The 26,618-nt window shown below is 37.5% G+C and overlaps 1 protein-coding gene across 8 annotated transcripts in view; it reads left to right on the forward strand.

Moving 5' to 3' along the window:
* ABI2 (abl interactor 2) overlaps positions 1–26,618 on the forward strand; it is a 108,039-nt gene that overhangs the window by 69,466 nt on the left and 11,955 nt on the right. The window contains exons 4-10 of one of the 8 annotated variants that reach the window (XM_069578069.1): positions 3,649–3,746; positions 6,796–6,942; positions 7,682–7,806; positions 8,790–8,972; positions 12,848–13,006; positions 21,684–21,770; positions 25,351–25,524. In XM_069578069.1, the coding sequence (XP_069434170.1) occupies positions 3,649–3,746; positions 6,796–6,942; positions 7,682–7,806; positions 8,790–8,972; positions 12,848–13,006; positions 21,684–21,770; positions 25,351–25,524 (973 nt within the window). The remainder of the gene's footprint in view (positions 1–3,648; positions 3,747–6,795; positions 6,943–7,681; positions 7,807–8,789; positions 8,973–12,847; positions 13,007–21,683; positions 21,771–25,350; positions 25,525–26,618) is intronic. The other 7 variants (XM_069578070.1, XM_069578072.1, XM_069578071.1 and 4 more) reach the window with 7 other exon arrangements.

A 26,618-nucleotide genomic window follows, 5' to 3' on the forward strand; every position in this document is an offset into this window, starting at 1 on the left:
ATCTATTCCTGGGAGATTTCTTCCTAACAGAGGTGATACGCTCTATGAACTAAAGATACAAAGATACTTCGTGAACTCTAGTATTTTTTAAAGAGTCTTTACGGGGTACTGGAAAGCACCGAGATTTGTAATGAGCATTATATATGATATGCATGATGTTATATATCAAGGTTCAAGGAGGTGCTGCTGCTGCTAAGTCGCTTCAGTCGTGTCTGACTCTGTGCGACCCCATAGACGGCAGCCCACCAGGCTCCCCCCTCCCCGGGATTCTCCAGGCAAGAACACTGGAGTGAGTTGCCATTTCCTTCTCCAATGCATTAAAGTGAAAAGTCAAAGTGAAGTCACTCAGTTGTGTCCGACTCCTAGCGACCCCATGGACTGCAGCCTACCAGGCTCCTCCGTCCATGGGATTTTCCAGGCAAGAGTACTGCAGTACTCTTTTCCAGTGCAAGGAGGTACTGCATATACCAAAAAAGCATAGGGCAAAGACAGGAGCACTTTAGAAGCAGTATTAAGGTATAATGACTGGCCTGATGGTTGGTGCTAGTTGTGGTCTCCGAAGTTTGGAGACCAGAGAAGACCTCTCTGGTCCTAGAGGAACTGCTCTTACTCTTGGTATTGCCTGCGTTTCTTAGTCCAGGCCGGTGGGAAAGTATTTGAGCTTGGCCATGCATAACCTTTGTCACCTAAATGAAATATTTCTTCTGTTCTTGAGTGTTTCTTTCTGGCAGGAAAAAAAAAAAAGACTTTTCCTGCTGTTTCTCCATGTGCCTAATACCTATTTTACTCAGCTCTTAGTGATGACTTTTTCCCTTTGTGGCATCAGAAAATACCCACATTAATTGAATTATTGTTGGAATCAGCCACCAAAGTTTCATTCCAGTTCCCAAGTAAAACTTTGGAGAGAATGATGAGCACTGCTGTTCATGATTCAGGACCTCTAACTACACACTTATGTGCCAGATGATAGTGTGCCTAGGTGTTTTTTAAAGTTTCACGTGGAATTGCAGCTATGAACGGCGCAGTGTTGCTTTGTTTTCTTTGTCCTGAGTTCGCGGTGTGTGCTCTCTCTCTAGCTCTCCTTCACCACACTCACAGTTAGCCTTGTGTTTTGCTCCTTGTCTGGAACCATTGGGTTGCCCTATAACTTCCCTCAAAGTAGTTTTTAGAACCATGATAACTATCCCATAAATATTTTTTTTACCAAATTATTTTAGTTGTGAAATAGTTTAATTTTAATTATAATGTAGATTTCACCTATGAAAATTGTTTTGTTCGGCAATTTTTCTTGTTGTTTTTTTTTTGTTTGTTTTCCTCAAATTAGACGGCAGTATTTATACTCTGCATAGTATATTCATTGTTTTACTTTTAGTATAAAAGCATTTTCCTCTAAGGAAAACTACCTTGAAGAAATACTGAGTTCTCTTTTAGCTTAATACAAAGGTAGTACAGAACTACATATTAGTTGGGACATTCCATAGAGACTCTGGTTTTTTTAAAGTGAAAATTACTCATGCAAATCCTGTTTACCAAAGAAATAGAACCATTTGATGATTCTACAGGTCAAAAATGTATCAAATTTTATGTATGGAATTGCCCACTATGTTTCAATTTGTACATTGTTTATTTCATATTATTTTTTGGATAGATTTCAAGATTTATAGAGAAGATACTGCAATTTAAATGGAACACCTTACATACCAAAACCTTAAACAAATTAAAATTGGAAAGCTGTTTCAAATATTGTAGCTATTCCATGTATAGAATAAAATTCTGTCTTACCCTTTTCTGTCCTTGCTCCTTTTCCTTCCTATTTCTAGCAAATTGATGTAGTTTAGTGTTTGGCTCACCTATTTCTCCTTCATCACTTAAAGTGACCTTGGGTTTTATGTTGTTTAAGGTTGAGCTTAAAGGACTTTGGTTACTACTTTTAAAAATCTCCTGGTATCATGAATTAAGATATACGGTTTTTAAAGCTATTGGTTATTTGTCATACTACTCCTAAAAATTTGCCCCAATGTGGATTATTTTTTAAAAACTTGTTCTGGCACTTTAAAGATATGATCAGTATACCCTCTGCTTATTAATGAGGGGGAGAACACAGATAAGTTAATTTTTATTCTTCCTTGATAACCAGTTTGTTTTGTATTTGTTGTTTAAAAGTAATAACAAAGGAGTACAGAAAAATGCATAGCCTTAAAAACATTGCTATTTCAAAGGTATCATTTGTCATTAAAGATTGTTTTAACATCACACACAACTTGTTCACTGGGCTATTCATTTGAAGAGTTTGTTTCTTAATATATTTTTTCTTGCCTATTCAGATAACAAGCAGTATTTTAGGATTTTAAAATATTCCATTTAAGACAGAGTTAATTTTGACAGCCTCAATATTCTGTATGTAATTATGATGTTTTCTTAAATTTTGTATTTTAAAATTATAAATGTATTCTGATTTCAAAAGTATAATGTCTTACAGTTTCAGTTTATAAGTATAATTTGAATACTCTGGACATACTTAGAGTGGAAAACTTAAGATCCTCTTTTGAAGTGTTTGGCAGTCCAGAATATTAGGAGCTTTAAAATAGGGTCAGGCATGAACACACATGGTGAACATTATTAACTCTAACCCATTGGTAATCTCAAACAACTTGAGATTGCATTTGAACTGTATTCATGGGTGACTTCTCTTAATGCCTTAAGATACCCAGATTTCTAGGGCTTTCTGTGTAAGCGCTCACTTCTTCCGTTGGTGGCATCCTCTTCTGGTAGCAATCCACACTTGTTCCCAGGTCACCCAACTTTCCCACACTTGGGTTTTCAACCAGGGATAGAATAGTGAGGAACACAGCTTAGCTCTGTGTTCTTAGCTCTTAGGATTGTGTTGCATCTTTCTCATGCCTAAATTAATCTTCATTTTGGGCCTGAGTGGGTTTAATTCCTTCCCATTGGAACTAGGACATTGCCAGTGGCCACTGGACCACTCACAGTTGAATGGTATACCTCAGCCTTTCTGGTTCAGATGTTTAGGAACATGCCTTAACTTCTGGCAGTTCTCAGGTAGGTGATTCCTTCATAAGAGAACATTAATGAAATCTGAATTGTAAGGCTGATCCACAATTTATAAAAAGGAAATTTTCTCTGTATGATTTAATTTTATATAATATTCTCTACTTACAGAGGATCAAAACTAAAGTTGCATACTTTTGGGGGAAAACATGTATTTTGTTTTCTTATGATAAGCTTGCTATTTAAAAAACAAGGAATTGCTTAAAGGCATTGTCGTTTCTGATTGAGTTACTCTTATTATTAAAACTGAAATTTTTATAGTTAACCTATTTAATTTCAATTGAATATAGTATCAAACAGTCTAACCAGTGATCTGTTGGTGTGATGAGCTAATGGCAAATATAGTCTTTGCATACACGTTTATAATCATCTGAAAATCTCATGTTAGGAGGAGTCCTTTGAGTACAACTGTAGAATGATAGTAGAGTAGAAATTGCATATGAAATGCATGGCCTCTAATTTTTTTTTCCTATTTAAACCTTCCCCTCCTTTGTTAAATAGCATAATGTTATTTCCCGAAAGTGGAACTTTGTTTCACTGCATTCAAATTAAATTGAGTTTTCCTCAAAATTTTTTTAGGTGAGTACCCAGAATATGAAGATGGGTGGGCTGCCGCGTACAACACCTCCAACACAGAAGCCCCCCAGCCCCCCTATGTCAGGCAAAGGGACACTTGGGTGAGTATGTAACTAAGTAGTAATCACAAACCGTTTCATGTACTGTGTGAAAACTAAACACTAAATATATGTTTAAACTATTTTTAAATATTTGAAAAGAGAATATTTTCTTCCTAAGATTATCCATTGTGTGTGTAACTTTCCCAAAAGGAAAACATCTTTTATACTTTAAATTATACCTGGGAAACATGTCTCTACTTTAAAAATATTCTGTTTAGAAATTATTTTTCTAATAAATTTTAAATTTGAGGTAAAATCCTAGCCTAAGTTCATGGCTTATTATAAATTGCACTCTAATTCCTATTTTCAGAAACTTTTTAGTCTTTTCTGTTATAGTTGAGTCTTCTTATTCTGACTAGTCTTCTGAAGAAAATACTGTACAGATGATAGAATTCTGTATATCTTGTTTTTTTATAAGAAATTATGAGCTTTCATTCAGTCTACAGACTGGGGCTCCAGATTTGACATAAATGGTCAATTAACAGAAAAGCTTAACCTTGTTTCTTTTATAGCATCTTAATACAGAAACTTGGTTTATCATGATCAAGGTTTGTGATCAGTTGGGCATAATATTGCTCAGAAGTTGGGTGACTAAAATTGTGGTCCTGCTCTGCTCCTGATGTGTGGTCTTGCATAGTAAGCCTCTTAGCAATTCAGTTTTTTCATCTGTAAAAGGGGGTAATATTTGTCCTCTGTCAACTTTTCAGGGTCATTGTACCATGAATTGGATTTTAAAAAATATATATAAGACAAAGACAAAATGCCTTTATTACCATTGGCTTTGTGATATATGCTTAAAAGTTTTTCATTGGAAATCTTGTTTTTTGGCCCCCTCACCAAAAAGCAAACAAGAAAACCAGACCAAAAGACCCAGCAACCTAATCAATCAAAGAAAGATAATGTGGAAGGAGGAATTAAAGTTAGGGCAGTGGAAAACAAAAGGATAAAATCAGATTTCTGGCCAGAAATAGGGTGATTTTATTTGGGGAGGACAAAAAAAATTCTGCTTAGGTTAGAAAGGAAAGCTCTACTAGCTTAGATAAGATTTAAGCTTCAGAGTAGAATATAGATGTCATGGTATGTCGTAACTGTACAGGGTAAGAATAGAGATCAGGTCAAGAGGGAGTATTTGTTTTATTTTCCTGTGAAATGTCTATATTTCTGTTACATATAGTTTCTAATGGATTTTATTAGGTTTTGAATCAAGAATGTTAGCAAGATAATCCTAGTAAAATAAAAATTTCCATTGCTCCCAAATTTTAAAGACTTACTTACACACTAGTATTTGTTTTCCCTGTGTATCAGCAAGGGCTCTGCAGGATTCCTGAAGGCCAGAGCGGCCGAGCACCACTAGCTATTTGATGGTCACAGCCTGGCTTCTTCAGTCTTGGCTCAGCCACCATATTTTGTCCTCTCTCCCTAGTTTTTTACCTTATTTTTATCATTGTCTTCACTGTATGGCCTTCCCTGGTGGCTCAGCTGGTAAAGAATCTGCCTACAATGAGGGAGACCTGGGTTCATTCCCTGCGTTGCGAAGATCCCCTGGAGAAGGGAAAGGCTACCCACTCCAAGTATTCTGGCCTGGAGAATTCCGTGGTCTATATATAGTCCATGGGGTTGCAAAGAGTCAGACACAACTGAGCAACTTTCACTTCACTGTGTAGTTTTTAGTCAGCAAGGTTTTTGTTCTGCTTTCTTGGATGACACAGAGCACTTTTATTGTCTGGGTAAAATTTGTTTGGAAATCCATCAGTTTCCTATTTTATGGTATTTTATATGTACATCATAATTTCAGACATGCCTTAACTTCTTTATAGCTTCTTTATAACTTCTTTAAATTCAAGGCCCTGACATTCCTTTTTTTTTTTTTGACCCAATATCTTATCTAGTGCCCCTTATTTATTTTTAATACCATATATTTGTTTATGCAAGAGGATTTTGAGAGTAGTAGAGTTGACAGGGTCATTGCAAAGTAACCTCATCCAGAATCAATGAGCTGAAACTGGAGTGGATGAGAGAGAATAATATTTAAAGGAACCTTGGGAGCTTTTGAGGAAGTGAATTATTGAGAAATATAGAAGGTCAGGTGAGCATCATCATTTTAGGGGAAAAAAGCTCTTTAATTTTCGTATCTTGAGATCCAGTTAAAGATCAGAATCTCATCTATATAATATCAATTTCATGTCAGCTGAGTATTAATCATTGCCATCGTGATGGAAACTTAAAGATGAGAATTAACTTAATAATTCCTAGTGTGCCAGTGTGCATCCTATTTCCTATATTTCCTTTCTTGATCTTGTCATTCTTTTAAGAAGAATGTTTGAGTAAAAGAGAAGTATGCTAATGAAATACAGTCTGTTCTATACTTCAAAGTAAATAAGACAGAAAGACTTAGGTTATCTGTTTTTTTTCTTCTCTCCCTTTTAAATGTTGAACTCTGAGGAGGGTAAGAGGTAAGAGCGATCATGGTGAAAGGTTCACATAAGGAGGATGTGAAGTGAGAATGGAAGGAGAGGAGATTAAATTATGTATTTCTGTGTGTGGATGTAGTTTTATTTCTATGTACTTATTGCATAGAAAGAGAAATGAATTGTTAATGGTTGCTGTTGATCATCAGTGTGGGGGTTGTAGAGCCAGACTCTGTAGATTTATTTACCCTATCTTTGATCATTTTTGGTTAGGGAGAGAGGGGTGAGGAAGATAGATAGTGCATTTGTGAAGTGCAGTTGGGAGACATTAATTTGAACTCATCTAAGAAGAGAGTCTGGGAAACATTGGCTTACCTGGGGGAGAAACTTCATGCTCTCAGAATGAATGAACAAAATTAGTTTAGGGAAATGAGGTCAAAGACTGAAAAAAAATAACAATACGCATCGAAGCCCTGATGCTGGAGAAGTGATACTTAAGGGAAGATGGAAATTGGTAGCTGGGTTTTATTAAAACACATTTTACTACCTCTGAGTACAAATTGTATTTCACTACTGGCAGCTCTGAATTTATTGTGCCGAGACTTGCTAATCACACGATACATACGCTCTTCTTTTTGTAGGCGGCACTCCCCCTATCGCACACTGGAGCCAGTGCGTCCTCCAGTGGTACCAAATGATTACGTACCTAGCCCAACCCGTAATATGGCTCCCTCGCAGCAGAGCCCTGTGAGGACAGCTTCTGTGAATCAAAGAAATCGAACTTACAGGTATTTTCTCTACCTCAGTGCAAAATGGGATGGTCATAGCACCATTATTTGTTCAGATAACTTCAGCTAAATCTCTCTCATTTTCCAAGCACTAAGTTCTTTTCCTCACACTACTCCCCCAAACCTCATCTGATTCCACCTCTCTCTCCTCATGTTCTGATGCAACTTTGAGCAGCCAGGAAGTTGAAAAAGGACAGACATCTCAAAGTGCAGACTTTCCTGCAAGACTGATAGTTATAGTTGACCTGAAAAAGAAAATCACTGACCAGATACGGGGAATTTCAAGTTGTTTTTTGGTGGTACTTTACAGATGAAAAACCATATGCAATAAAACATTAATATGGCATAATATGTCATGATATCATTACAAGTAAAACTGGGCAAATAATTTGTTTAGGAAAACTGTTCTTATTATAAAGCTATTTCTTCAGACAGCCATTAAACTGGAATAAAAGAAAGTAACATTACTTTCATGTGTTGAGCCCCATCATTTATCCCTTATATTTATGGAGAAGTTTTGTTTTTCTCAATTTCTTTAATATATGCTTATTAAAAGGTGGCCAAAACAAGTTTCTTGAACTCAAGTTTTTTCCCTTCCTTTATAAAGAAATTCATCTCTGAAATGGAGGGCTTTTAATTACCATCTAGTAGCTGTATTCATTTCAGAACATTCTGGAGAATGCTGGTGATGTCTTCCTGTGCACAGATGCTCATGTTTCGGTGGCTCTTCTTTCTGTAGCAGCAGCGGGAGCAGTGGAGGAAGCCACCCGAGCAGCCGGAGCAGCAGTCGGGAGAACAGTGGAAGTGGGAGCGTGGGGGTCCCCATTGCCGTCCCTACTCCCTCTCCTCCCAGCGTCTTTCCAGGTAAGACATGAACCGTGCTTCGTCTTCAGCTGTCCTTTCTGAGTTTGTCCTTTCAGATACTAATTTAATACACTGAGCTTTCTTCATAATCAGGATTTTTTCTCTTGAAGACTCTGTAAATGTTGAGAAATCTTTCGCATTCTGCTGTTTTTAACCAAATTATTTGTCAGTGTATGTTCACATACTTCTCTGTGGTTTGGTGTTATGTCTTCGGTGCTGTGTCTTGGTTGGCACTTAGAGGTTGCACCTTGGAACGAGTGACATGTTTAACTCCCGCTGGTGTTATAACAGTGCATGCCTTTGGACACAGTGCAGTCTCGGTGTAAGGAATCATTGGTAACAAAGGATCGGGCAGATATATAATTTCAACAGTTCAATCTAGTGGACTCTTGGAACTTGAGTTGCTGAAATGCACAGAAAAATGTACTTGTTTCATCTGAGGACACGGAACTTAGTTTTAAAAACCTGACACAGAAGATATAAAGATGGAAAATTACGTATTTAATTTACTTATAACAAAGAGATAATATCTTTTAAAAAATCATGAAAAAGAGGTTTGTATTTCTCTAAATTCGTTTTACCTGATTAGATATTTATGTCTGGAATGTTTGTTTCCTGATTTGTATGATTCAGAATGGAATACTGTTATTTTCTAGTGTGTTATGTTTAGCTTTGTATACTATTTACAGAATGTTATGTTAAAAACAACATAAAGGGGGCACTTTCTTCCAGTGTGCTGGCTATCAGGTAAAAAGGAATGCTTTTAATGAATTTAAAGATCTGGACATTATCCTTAGCATCTTGAATTACTTGCTGTAAACCTCATAATCCTTTAACATAAGCTTCATTCTTTTTTAACACTCTTCTGTTCTTTGGTATTGATCAGCACTGAGTATCTAACACTGAGTTCTCCGGTGCCTGTTCTAATCCTGCCTGATGGAACTGCCTCATTAACGCTGCCTCTCACTCCTCTTTCCCCTCAGCCCCCGCTGGCTCTGCTGGTACTCCACCCCTTCCTGCTACTTCCGCATCTGCCCCTACCCCTCTTGTTCCTGCAACTGTCCCTTCTTCCACTGCCCCAGATGCTGCCGCTGGGGGAGCCCAGACCCTTGCTGATGGCTTCACTTCTCCGACTCCCCCTGTTGTCTCTTCCACTCCCCCTACAGGTGAGTATTGGCCTATTCCTTGCAGGCCGATTCAGTCGTCTGGCTCTGGCTCCTCTTACTTGGAACTCTGGCTTCATGTTTTTCGTCTGTGCTTTGTATTAAAAAAAAAAAAATCTGCAGAATAATGTACTAACTAGAAAATGGCACGTGACTGAAGAGTAGAATTTCCTGAGGAAATCAGAGTAAAGTTTCTCGTTTTTCTAATGTGCTTGTGCTTAGTAGTTCAGTTGTGTCTGACTCTTTGGCGTGGACTGTAGCCCTGCCAGGTTCCTCTGTCCATGGGATTTCCCAGACGAGAATGCTGGAGTGGGTTGCCATTTCCTTCTCCAAGGGGATCTTCCTAAGCAGGGATTGAACCCACATCCTCCTGCATTGGCAGGTGGATTCTTCACCACGGAAGCACTGGGGAAGCCTAGTTAATTAAGTACATTGTGCTACTACTGTATCTAGGTGTTGAACGTTTTAAATGTTTTAAAACACATTTTAAAAAATTCATTTTAATTCATCCATTTTGGATGGTATATTATGACTTAGTTTCTATACCAGCACGTTTTAAGAAAAGCATCCTGTACTGGGGGTATTTAAACCTGAGCTGTCCTTTTGATTTACATACAGCTCTGTTAGGCCACTATAGCTAGTTAAATGTAAAAGTCCTGTTATGCTCGTACATCAGTGGAGTAAGGAATACATCTTGAAATCCGCTGTAGGCCTAGAAAGGATGAATCATCTCCACCTAGAGTCAGCATTATAATTTAATAACAGGTGCTGGTTCCTAGTCTGCACTGAGTCATTATCTATTCTATGAGTGAACAATAAGGTTTTTTTTTGAACAAAAAGCATAATTAATGCCTTAATAACAATTTATATAGTTTCTTTAATGTACTATTTTTGAATCTCCAGATACTTCTCTTTATTAAGGTATAATTTATCTACAGTGAAATTCACCCTTTCTAGTGACTTCTTTGCGTTTTGACAAATGCATACAGCGATAGGAGCACAGCTCCAGTGAAGGCGCACAGCAGCCCTGTCGTCCCCAGATCCCTCCTGCCCGCTTCGCAGTCAGTGCTTCCGCTTCCCTCATTTCACTCTTTTGCCCCTGGTTTTTTTTTCCCCCCTCTAAAGTTTTGCCTTTGTAGTAATATCACAAATGGAAGCATACGTAATGTAATCTTTTGAGTCTGGCTTTTTGGCACAGTGCATTTGAGATTTATCCATTATTACATGTTTTGTTATTTTGTTCCTTTTTTATTACTGAGTAGTGTTCTATTGAATGGATTTACCAGTTTGTTGGTTTGTTTACCCTTTTCCCAATTGAGGGACATTTGGATTATTTACAGTTTTGGGTGATTATGAATAAAATTGCCAAATATATTCGCACACAGACTTTTGTGTGAGCACAGGCTTTCATTTCATTTGGGTAAATAACTTAGGGAGTAGGATTACTGGGTTGTATGGTAAATGAATGCTTAACTTTATAAAAAATTGGATAGCTGTTTTCCGAAGTGACTGTATAGTTTTGCACGTCCACCAGCAGGGTGTAAGACTGCCAGTCACTCTGCATACTTGTCAGTGCAGGGTACTGCCATAATGGCCTCCCTGGTGGCTCAGATGGTAAGGAATCTGCCTGTAGTGCAGGAGCCCTGGGTTCAGTCCCTGGGTCAGGAAGATCCCCTGGAGAAGGGAATGGCCACTTACTCCAGTATTCTTGCCTAGAGAATTCCATGGACAGAGGAGCCTGGTGGGCTGTGTGATTGTCATTACATATATATATATATATATATTTTTATTCAGCCATCCTAATAGGTGTCTAATAGTTTATTGTGTGGTTTTGATCGACATTTCCCCAGTGAATGATGATGTAGAACATCTTTTCATGTGCTCAATTTGCCATCTGTTATCTTTTTTGGCAAAATGTCTGTTCAAATGTTTTTGCCCCCCCCACCTTTGTAATTGGTTTGTTTTCTCATTAAATTCGTATATATTCTGAATATGTCTGATTAATTTTGTGATTCGAAGAATTTTTTTCCATTCTGTGTCATACCTTTTCATTAATGGTGTCTTTTAAAGAGCAGACGGTCTTTATTTTGATCAAGTCCAGCTCATTGCTGTTTTCCCTTTTGTGCATTGTGCTTTTTGATGTTGTGTTTACAGACTCTCTACGTAAGGTCAAAAAGAGCTTTGTCTTATTTTCTTCTAGAAGTTTTTAGTTTTAGGTTTTTTAGTTAGGGCTGTGGTAATTAAACTATAGTTTTGTTTTTCAACTCAAAGCAGAATAAATGCCCTTGTTAATGGTTTGAATAGAATCTTTATTATGTAATATCTTTGGATCACTGAGGGCTTATAACATGGGAAATTTTAGGATCTAACTATATAAAATTCATAATGGTGTTTTCAGAGTTTTTAACTCAGTGATTCTAGGTTTAAGATGTTGCAGATTGACTCCTAAAATGCCAGTATTGTGTATCTGGTGATTCAAGTGACAGAATATACCTTCTTATAGTTGTTTATTAGTTTACATGCTTTTACATTTTTACCATGGCTATGTAAACTTGACAGTGGATTATGTTTAAGCTTGACTACTCAAGATTTTTATACAACAGAATTGAGTTTTAGGCTTTGATACGGTCATATATATGAAGAGTAAATGCTGTAGCAGCTCTTGAGTGCTTTTATAACATTCTTTATATGAGTATCCATATGAATCCAAGTTTGGTCGATTTTATAGCTCCTGTAGATCAGTTTTAGGCATGTAAAACCATTTGACAGTCATGCAAAAGATGAATTGTCGGCCTTTTCTCTTATCGCCTCTTCCCCTCCCTTCCTCCCTCATGTCGTCTTTCCTTTCCCCTCCCTTCCACCTTTCATTCCCCCTCCTTTCTCTTGCCTCCTCCTCTCTCCCTCATTCTTCTCTCTCCTCCCCTCCCTTCCTCTCTTCTCTTGCCCTGCTCTCTCATGGGCGCTCCATGAGAGAGTACTTGATCTGTCTGTACAGTAGGCCCTTAACTAATGATTTTAAGTTGGAGTGGAATCAAGATAAAATTTAAGCACTTGATTGCATTAGACGGTTGGATGGATTAGGAAGAGTGTCTTCCATTTGCATTAGTTGTTGAAGTACTCTGAGCAAAATGTAGTGAAATTGCTGATAGTTCCAGGATGATACTAAAATTAGATATATTTGATACAATTTTTGTATCTTAGCTTTTTTTCATAACTGTAACTTTTCTAAACTCTGAGACAAAATAACTTCAGAGAAGGATATTTTTGATTGAAAAATGTGATTCAGAATTATGTCACTTGACCTTTTGCTGAAATATTTTATGATTTCCTTTAAATAAATTGGTTTGCTACTTTATTTTTTTATTTTGCATTTTATTTTATTTTATTTTTTTAATTTTAAAATCTTTAATTCTTAAATGCTACTTTAAATTTACTATTATTATTATTATTTTGGAATAAGATTGTGTGTCAAACATTTTTTCTTTTGCTTTCCTAGATGTTATTCTTACTTTTTTGAGCTTAGCTTTTGGTGTTTAATTGCTGGTGTTTGCAGAGGAAGTGAGCCATAAATTTTAATTGTGATGATTGTGAAACCCTGTCAGATTACTAATTTAATAAACTCACAATATTAATTAGTAATGTATTTAGATATAGCTTTTCCAAACCTAACCATAGTTTTATTTACCTGCTTTCCTAGTTTTTGCACTTTGATATACTGTCAACTGAGCAGTAACTGTCACTTTGCATTAATATTTGTCAGACAGCGGTTAAATATTTTTATTTTAACATAATCTTGGTGAGATTCAGGCATTATACCTAAAGTGTTTTATCGTCTGAGATAATTTTAATGACAGGTGTATGTTCTGTCTCTTTTCCAGGTCATCCTGTTCAGTTTTACAGCATGAATAGGCCTGCTGCTCGCCACACACCCCCAACAATAGGGGGCTCCTTGCCCTATAGACGCCCTCCTTCCATCACTTCACAAACAAGCCTTCAGAATCAGATGAACGGAGGACCTTTTTATAGCCAGAACCCAGGTTAGACTTTCTTTTGCAGTCTATGGAATGTATCTAATTTAAAAATCTTCAGTTACTGAGACAAAAAAACCTTTAATTGCAAATGACTAGTATATAGTTGATGAGTAATATTATTTGTTGAATGAGTGGAAGAATGAATACAGGTTGCTGATATTGTATATCTTCCAGTTCTTTTGAAAAATCAACATGGTTTCCATATAAAGTTATAGAAGTTAATTTTTCTGAATAGAATGTTTTTGAATGTGCTAGTGATTGTTTGTTTTTTAAATTAATACTGTGGTGAACAGTGTTTCCTTCTTATTTAGTCAGATTTCGTTAATTGCTATTCATACAGCAAGGATTAGTCAGATATCCTTGCTGTATGAATAGCAATTAATGAAATTTGAACATACATGAGCAGAGTTTACAAGTAGCAAAAGAAAAGGAAAATATTTTTGAAACTGCTTTGTGGTAGGCAGTTACACTTTCGTCTTCAGTTCTGCTACCAAACCTCTGATGGAACAACTGTGACTTGAGCAGACTGATCCGGGTGTAACAGTCATCTTTCAGTGGCATCATGTGTACAGAGGAGCTAAAATAGCACAGATTTAATACTTAACAGTCATTTGTTTCACTTCTTCCCCAGAGAGGGTCAGAGCAAATATTATTCTCTGTGACTGCTGTGGACGTGTTATGTGAACTTGGTGTGTTTTTCTGGATTTTTGCCAAGAGACCAGTAAGCCCATGTGTGATCATCTCTAGTGTTATTCCATTTTGGATAAGCCCTGAATTATATGGAGCGAAAATCTGTCTATGTTTTGGTGAAACCTTGTTATATCCTTTGGAGTCTTGCAGAACAAATTTGATCCTCCTTTTACATAAACGGATCTTAAAGAATACTTTTTTTGGTTTTTTAACCTCATTTGATTCTTATAATCATGTGATCATTTTCATCTGTATTTTACAGATGAGGAAACAGACTAAGTACTCAAGTTAGGATTTGAATTTAGGTCATCTGACTCTTAGGTTCCCTGTTATTTCCATTGTACTATCCTACCTACCTTAAGATTTAAAAAAATCTTTCTCTTAACGCTCCCAAGGGTAGGGGGGTGGGGAAGGAGGATGCCCACATCGTAATGTAAAAAGCTGTGAACAGTTTTTCATCTGTATCATCCTGGGAATAGTGCTTGGTAACTACTTGTTGAATGAGGAATCCTCTCATTGTTTTGGGTCCCTCTTGTAAATTAAATGCCACATTTATAGTCTAATCAGTGCACAGAGCAGCCTGGCAGTCTACAGTCCATCCGTAGGGTCACAAAGAGACACAACTGAGCTAGTGACACTTAAATCGACATGTTCTTAAAAGAAATTTTACTAGATTATTTTGAGAAATATGCATGTGCAGTTTTAATGAGTCTTAAATAAGAGTAGTTGCTCTTTTTCTAATGTTTGACCAAATTAAAACCTATAATTAAAATTTAATTAATTTAAAATCCTTTGGGTTATTCTGTTTTGTAAAATTTTGCTTTCTTGAAGTGTAGTTTATTTACAGCGTCAGATTGGTTTCAGGTGTATGGTAAAGTGCTTCAGTTATACAGGTGTATATCTCTTACTTCTGTCTTTGATCGCATGTAATGATTTTGGGTGTGCCATTCTTTTTAACTCATTTTGAACTCCGTTTTGGCAGATACGCCTGTCTTTTCTTACATTCTACTTTTAAATCATGTTCCAAACCCGTATTTGTACAGATGCTATTTTGTACCTAAATGCATATTTCATTTTTAAATTGTAATTGGTTAGATATGGCCTGTTTCATAGTTCTGCTAAAGATAAGCTCTCTCCCTGACTCTTTTGGAAGTCTAGACAGTTACTGCTTATGGCGTTTATGCCCTTCTTTACCCTTACATAGAGTTTTAAAAGAATAGTGTCAATCCAGAATGGGCTGATTCCATAATGGAACTGGGAGATGCTTCATTATTACAGCTTGGGACCAAGTATACATGATATTCAGAAAGTATATATAGGGGTATTTCATGCTATGTAAATGTACATACCAATATACTAGTCCCATGAGAACCATCCTGGTGGAATTTATTTGAAGCTTATTTAAGTATATATTTAAATATATTTTAAATACGTATTTTAACACTTCTTTGTAAATCTGATTTTGCATATATTTTGAAAGTATATGTTAAAGTAGAAAAATAACCGACTCTAAGGAATGAGTGTTAATGAAAGTATTTTTCACACTCATGGGAAGTATAAAGTGAATTGAGGTTTTTGAGCCTTCAGCATAATGTGGGAGGCAATTTAGTTAGTTTTTATGCACTTCTCTTGATAAGTTCTGCCTTGCTTCTCCAGGAATTTGCTATTTGTTTAAAGAGGATGACTACAACTTTGCTAGTTGAGTAATTAGTGCCTTTTTCTAAACTAAAAAAGTTTTTAATTAAATTATGTTCTTTGAAACCCTTTTTGCAAGACTTAGTGCTTTGTAAGCCAGTATTCTAAGGCTGTTAGATGCACTTTCATTTTATCTGCTTTAGACTATTATGTAAGTCTCATATTATTCCCACTTGTCTTAAAATGGTCCTTGTTTTTTATATTTAGAATGAGAAAATTTGTTGTGTTTTCCTAAGTAGCTAATTACCTGATTTAACAAAATGATCCCAGGTTTGTGTTTTATGAGCATGTTTTTCGCAGCTGGAGGCTTGACATGGCTTTGTGCCTCTGAGGAAGTGAGCTGCCAGGCAAGGATTCATGTGAATGTAAATTCAGTGAGGTTTTCTGTGCAACGTTAAGTCTAACAGCACTGCTACTATATTTGGTTTGAGTTTGAAATGGCATTGTAACATAGGAATGAAAACATGGAACCCCTGATATGCAGTGCCAAGTTCTCGAAGCACAGTAATTGTTTTCTAATGGGATTATTTCAGAAACAAGTTAATGAAAGGAACACTTTAATCAGGACATAACTGAATCCTATGTGGTTCTTATTGTTTCTTAATCTAATCCAGACAAGGAAAGAAGAATATTAGTTTATCATTCATCTTGTCATCATCAAGAGAGGCATTGAAACAACTAGGGTTAATCACAAGTTTTAACAGTTTTTGCCTTCAATATAAATATGAAGCACTTTGGTGGTAAAGAAGAATATACATGTATGTTTGTACTTGTACATCTGTATATGTTAACCTGCTTTGGTAAGTGCCTTAGTTTGGGCTGCTATAACAAAGTTCCATAGGGTGGGTAGCTTATAAACTAGAGATTTGTTGCTTATAGTTCTGAGGCTGAAAGCCAGAGATGAGTGCCAACATGGTTGAGCTCTGGTGAGAGCCCTCTTCATGTTGTAGGCTGCTGTCTTGTATCCTTGTTGTTTAGTTGCAAAGTCATGGTTGACTCTCTTGCAGCCCCGTGGCCTGTAGCCTGCCAAGCTCCTCTGTCCATGGGATTTTCCAGGCAGTACTGGAGTGGGTTATCATTTCCTTCTCCAGGGGGTCTTCTGACCCATGTCTCCTGCACTGGGAGGCAGATTCTTTACTCCCGAGCCACCCTGGGAAACCTATTGTATCCTTAAATGGCAGAAAAAGAGAGAGAGCTCTCTGGGGGTTTTGTTTTTCTTTGTTTGGGCAATGCCTTTTAACAGTTTTTTTAAATATAATTTTTTAAGCCTATCTTTCGCCTAGTGTTTATACCTCCCACTCCCCAATCCCCAGATTGTACCCCCTCCTGATAGCCACTGGTTTGTTCTCCGTATCTGTGAATCTGCCTCTTTTCTGCTATATTCACTAATTTGTTGTGTTTTTTAGATTCCACATGAAAGTGATATCACACAGTATTTGTCTTTCTCTGTCTGACTTGTTTCACTTTAGTATGATGCCCTCTAACTCCATCCATGTTGCTGCAAATGGCAACATTTTGTTCCTTTTAGTATCCCATGTGTGGAACACCTCCCCAAATTCCCACATCCTTATACCATCATGTTGGAGGTTAGGATTTCATATGAATTTTGGGGAGATACATTCAGTCCTTAAAAATGGGAAATCAGTAATGTGGTGTTTTAAGTACTGAAGTGAAAGTGGAGTCGTAAAAGAGATCTTACATTTTACCATTCATATTATAACAAAGACTAAAAAAATCTAATCCATAAAGTGGAATGTTGGCTCCAAGCAACGTGACTGTGTATAATTATGTAAGAAAGGAATTTCTGAATGAGTATGGTGTTTTATATAGGGAAGATGTCAGGCTTCCCTGAATATTATTATAAATAATTAAAAAGAAACATTGAGAAAGCGGTGTTGGGTTGGTGGTATCGTAAAAGAAAAGCCATAACACATCTTCTCTAAATGATAATTAACTTACAGCTTTACTATAAATCTCCAGAAAAATACAGATGTGGGAGGAGGGATTAGCAAAGTATAAACAAAGAGCCGCATCCAGAGGCTATTTTTGAATCCTCATTTTCGGCAGTCTTTGGTGTCTGTCAGTGTTGCTTACTCTAGGGAGAACAAAAAAGCAAGGAAAAACGGAAAAATCTAAGTATATTATCAGACGAATCAGTAAACCAAATAGACCCTTTTCATCATTAAAAATACAAGCTGTGTTTTTAAATTATGTGGATTAATTTGCTGCTTTTTCTTGGCGTAATATCATTGTTTTCTCATTTGAAAAGGAATAACAAAAATGATAGAATTCATTTAACTCTTCTGAGACAACAGGAGTGATAGTTATTTGCAACCATATTCTTTTCCATGAAAACAGCTCTTCTTACTGAGTATAATTAGTTAGGTTCACTTTTAAATACTCCTAAGCAATACTCCTATCCATGTTTAGAAAACATTTCCCTTTGAAAATGATAACATTATCTCTGTCACTGGAATGTAAAATATTAGCAACTAAACTTGAATGGATGGCCTCTAAAGATGATATCTTTAATGGTTTCAGAAATAGTATTTAGAGTGGTTATTTTGTCTAATTTTCTTATAGTATTTAGAAGGCTGTAAAACACACACACACAAAACAATGTAATAGTCTAATCTATCTTCAAAACTCCTTTTACCTTCTAACACACTAAGCCTCAAAGGTGTTCCATGATGCTGTGAATAGTCAGGAAGATCATGCTTAGGAATTCTGTGTGTTTCATCAGCACAGGCTCATCCTCTAAGTTTGGTTTGCCTTACCTTTTATATCTACATATTGCTGAGTGCACATAAGCTATAGTTTTTATAGCTGTTCTACTTAAGATCGCTCTATAAACTCCAGTGTCTTCTTGAGCCTTTCTCTTCACGTTAACCTCATTGTTGTGTGATGTGAACATAATATTACTGAATCTAAGTGTGGAGATCTTTTGGTGATTATAGGGAAAGGGTTGTTGTGTGAGGAATCAGAGAGAATGGAAACAAATTGATAGTTGCTTTTTGCTCTTGCCTGTTCATGAGCTACTTGGCCTAGAACTGAATATTGCAAACAGTTGTTCACATCAAAATCCAGCTTAAATTCACCTAAAATAGTTCATTTTCGATTCAGGAAGATAAATCTAGTCTAAAGTAGGATCTTCTGGTTCACAGGTTTTCTGAGGAAATCTTGCTGACCAGAAAGAAAATGCTATGGTAACTAAATTAATTTGGATCATCATGTAAAAAGTTTGCCTTGGGCAAAAATAGAATTTGGGGCAACATTTGTAAGCTCCATTTGAAACTGAATTTTTTTAACATGCCTTGGACTGGCTTTGAAAAAACCTAACTTGTTCTGTTGTAAAGTAATTCCATTTAAGGAAGATCTAGGATCAGTTTTTACCGGGGCTGCTGCTGGTGGACGTCCCTAAAAAGACCACTGTAGTTTCAAGTTTTCACTTTCAGAACTAGAAAAGAAAAGAAAAAATTCATTAAAAAAAACAAAAAACAATATACATACAAAAAGTCTGTTCTAAGTTAGGTGCCTAATCATTCTTTTTTAGCTCAATACTAGGTGGTTTTCTTTTTTTCTTTCTTTTTTTAATGGTAAAGACTGAAGTGGGAAGTTTCCTACTTTTCCGTTACAGGTTGGGCGGCATTGGTGCCAACAGGCAAGAGAGAATTCCATCTTATTTGAATGAGCGTATGCGCTTTTCTAGCGCAGCCGGCCTCTGCTGCTGTTTCTCAGTTTTACCTGCTTTGTCTCCGCCACCTCTCCGCTCATTATTTTCTCTTACCCCAAGTTTGGAAACAGTATTGTGAACATATCAGCAATTGATCTAGGCCTCGAAGAGTGGGAGACAGACACCCAACTTAAGGGTTTGCTGCCAAGAAGTATAAAAAACATATCCAAAAGGTATCTTTTAAAGAAAGTTGCCGATTTCTAGGGTTACTTGACTCCGTCCCTTAAATCTGGGCTGTTCTTCAGAATCACGTGGGTAACTCTGGTCCACACAGTACGTGTACGTATCTTGCCTGCAGTTACCCACAGCACAGCTGTTCTTCCTCCTAACTGCTACCACCTTTGCACTGTTGATGGTTTCTACAAATTCAACCCAGACTTCCTAGTTGCCTCCCATGTTTATGCTTAAGTTACTTTCATACATCTTATTTATCATGCCATTATTTCTTCCTGACTTTTCTTTCCTGTACGTACAGCCTACTTCATTCTCTGTACTACTCACCAACATTAATGTGGTTAATGGCACCTCTGCCTTCATAGTTAAGAAGGAAAAAAAAAAATCTAAGAATATCTTCAGCTGTTTCCTTCATGTGGTACCTAAATCCTTAGGTACCAAATACTCTTTTTGTCCCCACTGTTACTAAGTTCTATCTTTTTCTTTCTGCTTCTATTACCTTGATTTTTGTGTGCCAGGCCTTGAGTTAGACTTCCTATATACATTTTTTTTTCTTTTTAATCTTTGTAGTTACACTGTAAAGTAGGTTGCATTATATCTTTCATTTCACATTTATGGTTTAAATTTGAAAAAGTCAAATAACTTGCTGCTCTAATAGCAAGGAGACAGCAAATCAGGTTTCTGATGTTAGGTGACTTTATTTGTTTGGCTGCACCTTGAGGCATGTGGGATCTTGTGTGTTGCGCATGCTAAATTGCTCAGTCATGTCTGACTCTTTGTGACCCCATGTACTGCAGCCCACCAGGCTCCTCTGTCCGTGGTATTTTCCAGGCAAGAATACTTACTAGAGTGGGTGGCCATTTCCTTTTCCAGGGGATCTTCCCAACCCAGGGATGGAACCTGGATCTCTACTGCATTGGCAGGCAGGTTCTTTCCCACTAGCGCCGCCTAGGATGTGGGATCTTAGTTCCCCCATAACCTGATAACCTGTACTCTTCAGCAGAAGCTCAGCCTTAACCCCTGGACTGCCAGAGAAGACCTGCTAGGTGACTCTGAAGTCCCAAGCTATTTCCACTAAGCACTCTTTCACCTACCATTTAAGATTCCTCCCTGTTCCATATCCACCTGTTCGTCTTTGTAGTTTTGTACTTTCTCTCTCAGGCATCTTATGCCAGCCATGTGGAAATACTTATGGTTTGTAAACTGGTCGTGCTGCTTGATACCTCAAAGCCTTTGCCCCTCACTTGGTTCTCAGCTTGTCTTTCTCAACCCTGGTCTGCTTGTTGAGCTCCTTTTATTCTGGTGCCTGCCCAGAGGTTATTTCTGTGTAGCGCTCACCCCTGCGCAAACCCTGGCCCCCTTCCTCCCCACCATAACGCCAGGTCATCACCACTGCCTCTTCTGCCTCCACCACCTGCAGGGAATTGCTGCAAGTATTGTTGGCTTGGGGCTGTTATTTTACCTCACATTCCCAACTAGAATGTGATTTTTTTTTTTGAGGGCAGTGAGTCTTATTTATCTTTTTAGTTTTATTAGTCTTACCTGTGATTTGAAGCTCATAAAGGTGTTCTCTCTTTATAAGAAAATGCACATCATACTGTTTACTCAATCTGAAGGAAACCCTAATTGTGGAGTTAATCTTGGGAAGTTGTTTGCCATGTACGTGGCTTCTCTGTATATTTACCTAGATTAAATGTTTGTTGAAGACTCACGAGTGCTAGATGCTTACCAGATGTTTAAGAGGGAAAGACAACTTTGTGGGGAAAGGAATGGTTTGAATGAGGCGAGCATTTTTCTGTAGGGTCACGGTGAAAATGCCCCTGAAATAGGTGGTATGAATTGGGATTGTGGCAAAGTGTAAAGATACAAACCTGACTCACAGAGGATGGCTTTGATATTGGTCTCTTAGAGTGCTTGCCCCTAAATGGGAAGTAAGTAAATATTTGTTTAATTACCAATTAATTTTTCCTGTTTAATGAAGTAATGAAAAGTATGAAATTAGGAGGCTGGCACGTAATGGTCTTTTTTCCCTCGTATTGATGAACATTTAAACCTGTAACTTCCAAGGTAAAATTTGGAAAACCAAACTACTCATGGTAATCTGAAGAAATTCTCTTTTTGAAAAGACATGCTATTGTATGAAAAGACAATTTGCTATTGTATCTTAGAATAGATGGGTGTATATAAATGCTTCCTGTTGTAAGCTTTTAAAACTTCCCTAACACTTTGTTTTGTGTTAATGACTTATCTCTCGAAAGAGCGCCTTAAGACTGCTTGTAAAATGGTGACCGCAGTGGTTCCCCCATGTATGTTTGCTTTATTGTGTTATCCTTTCCTTTTAATGTGACTTGCCCTTACCCCTTATCCTCCACACCTTTTTTGTTTTTGCAGTATCTCTTGCTCCTCCTCCTCCCTCCATCCTACAGGTAACTCCTCAGTTACCTTTAATGGGATTTGTGGCCAGAGTCCAAGAAAATAGTAAGTTTATGTCTTCTTTATGCTGTAGATCAGATTATAGGTGTAAAATGTCATTTATATATGATTGGCTGAATAGTCATTCATTCACCAGTATGTCAGATATTTGATTATTATGAACAAGTCACTCACTGTATGAGCCACTAGTGTGGATGATAAAATAACGAAGATGAAATTCTCTACTTTCAAACAGCTTAAAGTCTGCTAGTGAAGATAAGACAAACATAAAATAAGGCACGTGTGAAAAGAGAAATCACATCTAATTGAGGAGATGCTCTTTAGTTACCAGGCAGCCCACTTTTTTCTCTCTGGATTGCTCAGACACTTAGTCTGTCACTGAAGTTTTAGGGTTTTGTGGCTGGCCTGAGAATATTTCTCCAGTCCTGTGATTCCAGGTGTAAAGATGAGCCATGCCATGGCGGGTCCCAGAGAACCAAATTGTCAGTCTGTCTTCTAAGATGCTGCATAGATTGGCAAGGTATTTAAGTTGGCCTGTGGTCTGGTGTTGAGTGATGCAGGAACAGATAACTAATCTTATTGACAGGCTGAGTTTTCCTCTAAGGAAGCATTAAAATGGAAGCGCAGGAGACTGATATCTACAAAGCAGGAGACCTGGGTCAGCATTCAGTGAGGAGCTGCTGTTACAGGGACCAGTGAGCACAGTCTGCATGATAGCTGAGTTCTCTTCTTGCGAGCAGTCTATGTAGGAGGCACGGCACAATCGAAAGGCTGCACGATGGCTGTGAAATCTGAACTAGGGGAGTTACGCTCATAAAAGAGATAACGTCATCAGGCTGATGCAGCCCAGTGCCTACATCTCATAACAGGGATGGCCTCGCCAGTGGGACAGAAACACTTGCATTCTGTTGCTTAAGACTCCTGCTCCTTTGGAAACGAGCATTGCCAGTGCTAGAATGGAAGCTCTATGAGAGCAGGGATTTTTGCTTGTTTCCTTCTCTGGCATTTAGAAAAGCATCTGACACGTAGCAGACACTTTTAGTTCCTTTTTTGTGTGTGTGCTTCCACAGCTAACTAAATGCCCCCTTTTTGTCGATATGTTTCTTTCTTGTATTTTAACTGGTTATAATCCAGTCGTATTGGCCTGAGGGCTCAGTTCTCTTTCGGGTACCTTTGCATCTCTGTTTGCTGATTTCTGAAAATAGTCTGTTTTACTTCTGTTTATTGGATGGTACCCATGAGCACCTCCAATACTTCCCACAGTGTGAATACCTTTTAGATGATCTTTTCTCATTTCTTTTATAGTTGTATACATTTTCTCACCTACAAAATGTATACAAACAAGAGACTCTGTATATAAGGTGAGCCCTGACTGATTTTATAGACATAGCAGGACTTAGACATTCAAATGGATGTTGTCTTCTTCAAAACATTCACCTTGGAAAGATATATACCTATCTTTTGGAGTTATCTTTATAGTTTTCAAGTACATTATTTTGAAGATACTCCCTGATAGCAGATATTTATATTAAGTTTGATGTTTGGAAGAAGTCTGGAATTATTTGGAACCAGTTATACTGGGCTAAGCAGTACAGCTATAATCTTGTTCTTAAACCTTTCTCTGGCTCCCATTGCTCTTTGGAGAGAGGTCAGACTGTTACAAGGCCCTTTCTGCTTAGTACTCGTCAGCTTCCTCAGGCCTCTTTCTACTGAACTTTGATCAGCTCTTTTGAAGGGTTCCTACTTTCTTACCTTTGTTTTTGTTACATCTGACATGAACTGTCTACCCCCACCTTGGGCCATTAACTTTACTCATCCTTCAGGTTCCAGGAAGCCTTTCCTGACCCACATCAGAGATTTGGTCTGTTGCTGTTTTCCATGACAACGTGAAGCACTGACCGCACGTAACTGTAAAGGGAAGCTTGGTTGCCCATGTCTCCCTGCCTTTTGCTCACTGCTGTATTCTCAGTGCTGAGCATAAGAGCTGGCCATAGTAGGCTTACAGTTGATGTTTCTGAATGAATAATGAAGCGTGACTTTAAAGTTATTGAATTGATCTCATCTCATCATAGTGTAGCTTTTAAGATAAGAGGCATTGGAGTTCAAATTCCTGCTCTTCCACTTACTGTAGGAGTACTTAATCTTGGAAAGCCAGATTCCACATCCATAAAATGAAGATTAAAAACACCATCTCCCAAGGTAAAGATTAAAATAAAGATTAAATGAATAATGTATTGTGAAGTGCTGAGTAATTGGAAGATTTTAACTAAAAGATAGTAGCATATGTTAGTTTTATTACACTGACTGAGGCAGTTTTAAGAAAAAGGGAGCAGTAGCAGCATCTTTGAGTAATTTTCGGGTATAATTTCTCAAGGTGATTGTTTTGAAAGGCAAAGTTCTTTGATCCTTGTTTCTGTGCATTTGTTTAATCACCTTACCTTATAAATGCAACTAGGACATATTATTGATTCTTACCATAACCACATGTAATTTGTCCATAAAGTATATGCAAAAATCATGTACCTATACTTTTTATCTACTAAAAATCCCATTAGAACTAAAATGATTATTTTTACTGAGTAAAGAAGGTTTTGAGATTCATAATGTAGACAGGTCATGATACAGAGTGGCACTGCAGATTGGAAGAATACTGGAGCACAACAGAGTGTGATGTGGATATGGCTGATCTTCATATTTTAAAACCCATTTGACTTAAAATCCATCTAATCTGATCCCTCAGCTTAGATAAAAGAGAGAAAATAAAGACGATTGCTTAGAGAATTTCATGGAAATAGTATTGGTATTTCAGAAATAAGCATTAATACTGTCCATTAAACTTGGACTGCTGATTGAATAAATGCAGCTTCATTCGGTTTATTTTGTTAAGCTAAGCTCAAATATGTACTCAGCATTTTGAAAGGCTTGGGTTCCCAGAGTTTGGAGATGATCTTTTAGACATTACTGCATTCTGATACCTGAACTGTGGATGCAGATTTCTATAAGAACACAATTCAAATATTTTAAATCACTGGGTCATAAGTTAGTCTGAATTACTTGAAATTCTGTACATATAAAATGAAACAGACACAAATATCTTCATGGATGAAGTTACCCAGAGATGCTTGTGATTTCCACCCCACTAATTTGGTAAAAATAAAATAAGGAAATTCATTGAGAGGAGTGTGGCAGATTATTAAAATTTGTTCACTGGACTCATTATAATTTGTTATAAATGGTATATGGTTAAAATATCTAAATTACTAATATTTCTGGTAACCACGCCTCCTTGGATATAATGTAAAGCCAGACTATATTGAACTGATCTTTCTTTGAAAGAATGGATTATGTATTAGCATAAACAGAGTCCAGAAGCTTAGTTAATAATCATCATCATTTTGGCTATTCTTTATTCCCCATCCATCAGCACTAACCCAAAGGGAGGAGGAAGTCAGACTTGGAGATTTGACACAGTGTAGCTGGTGGGGACACGTCTCTTGCCTACTCATTGTTTTTGAGATGATTATTTTCAGGTCTGGGTTTATGTTCCATGCACATAGGCGCTTGGATAGGAAGCAGTGGACTTTGCGCCCTGTGTCCTTTTGTTACCAGCTGGATACATTCTTAGTTTCAGATGCACCGCCTCCACCGCCACCTGTGGAAGAACCAGTCTTCGACGAGTCCCCGCCACCGCCGCCTCCCCCAGAAGATTACGAAGAGGAAGAGGCAGCCGTGGTGGAGTACAGTGATCCTTACGCTGAGGAGGACCCGCCGTGGGCCCCGAGGTCTTACTTGGAAAAGGGTGAGTTTCAGAGCAATGTCTGGAACGATGGGAAGAAACCTCTGTACATTTAGGAGCCTGTGTATTTTAATTAATTTCATTTACAAGGTTCAGTGTGTTGAAGGTCACACTAGTAAAATTTCTGTGACTGATTTTTTGGTTGATTATATAATTTTTCCTGTTGAACGTGCTTTTTATGAGTGGTTTCTGTAAGGCAAAAATTTTAAAAAGATAGGGTTTTTTTGGAATGACTCAGGAGAGACTGATTTTTTTCAAATGATTTTATTCCTGCTCCCATGCTTTAAAGCATTCTTTTGTGGTATCTTATATCAGAAGTATCTCCATATGGAACTTTATTCCAGAAAATAATGGTTTCTCAGTTTCTTTGTAAAGTAGTTGCTTGGCATTTCTTTGGATGAAAAGTTCTCTGAATGTATCAGCTAACCATCATATGGCAGTTTGGGGACAGAGGCTTCCAGGTTTCATCATGACTGGTCAGCTCAGGAGAAGTGTGTGCTGTCTCAGAAATTTTCTGGTAAGGAAATTAAAGCCACTAGCGTACTGGGTTTCAAAAGTGACTGCACATTAGAATCACCTGGGAGCTTGTATTAACAAGTAGTGGATTTCCACTTCTGGCTGAGATGGAGCAACAGTAATCAGATTTACCCTTCCTCCTAAAAACAATTGAGAATGAATCCAGGAAAAAAATATAAAAGATAATAGTTTTCAGACATTGGATAACAAATATTGGTGGACTGTGATCCCAGAAAGAAGGAACTCAAACATGGTGTGAGCCTTTACTTGTCCTAGCGTGGCCATCTAGCAGTAGTTTCCAGGCCATGGTGCAAGGAGGTGGAACCCCAATAAGCCTGGACGTCTCATTGAGTAGAGAAGACAGAGATCAGAGTTTTGGGAGGCCATGGAGTATAGGTAACTACAAAAAGACAAAGGACAGAGCTCTGGGATAACTGCAGAAGAGTCTCCTTGAATCTTTTGACAGAGTACCGATCAGTACATGTATGTGAAGAAACCGCCTACGATTGGAGAAAGAACAATCAGAAAGGAATAGGCAGAAAAAGTCTTGGAAATAACAGGCCTGGGAATAGTTCATGCTC

The sequence above is a fragment of the Ovis canadensis genome, chromosome 2 (assembly GCF_042477335.2).
Source record: "Ovis canadensis isolate MfBH-ARS-UI-01 breed Bighorn chromosome 2, ARS-UI_OviCan_v2, whole genome shotgun sequence".
NCBI classification, from domain to species: domain Eukaryota; kingdom Metazoa; phylum Chordata; class Mammalia; order Artiodactyla; family Bovidae; genus Ovis; species Ovis canadensis.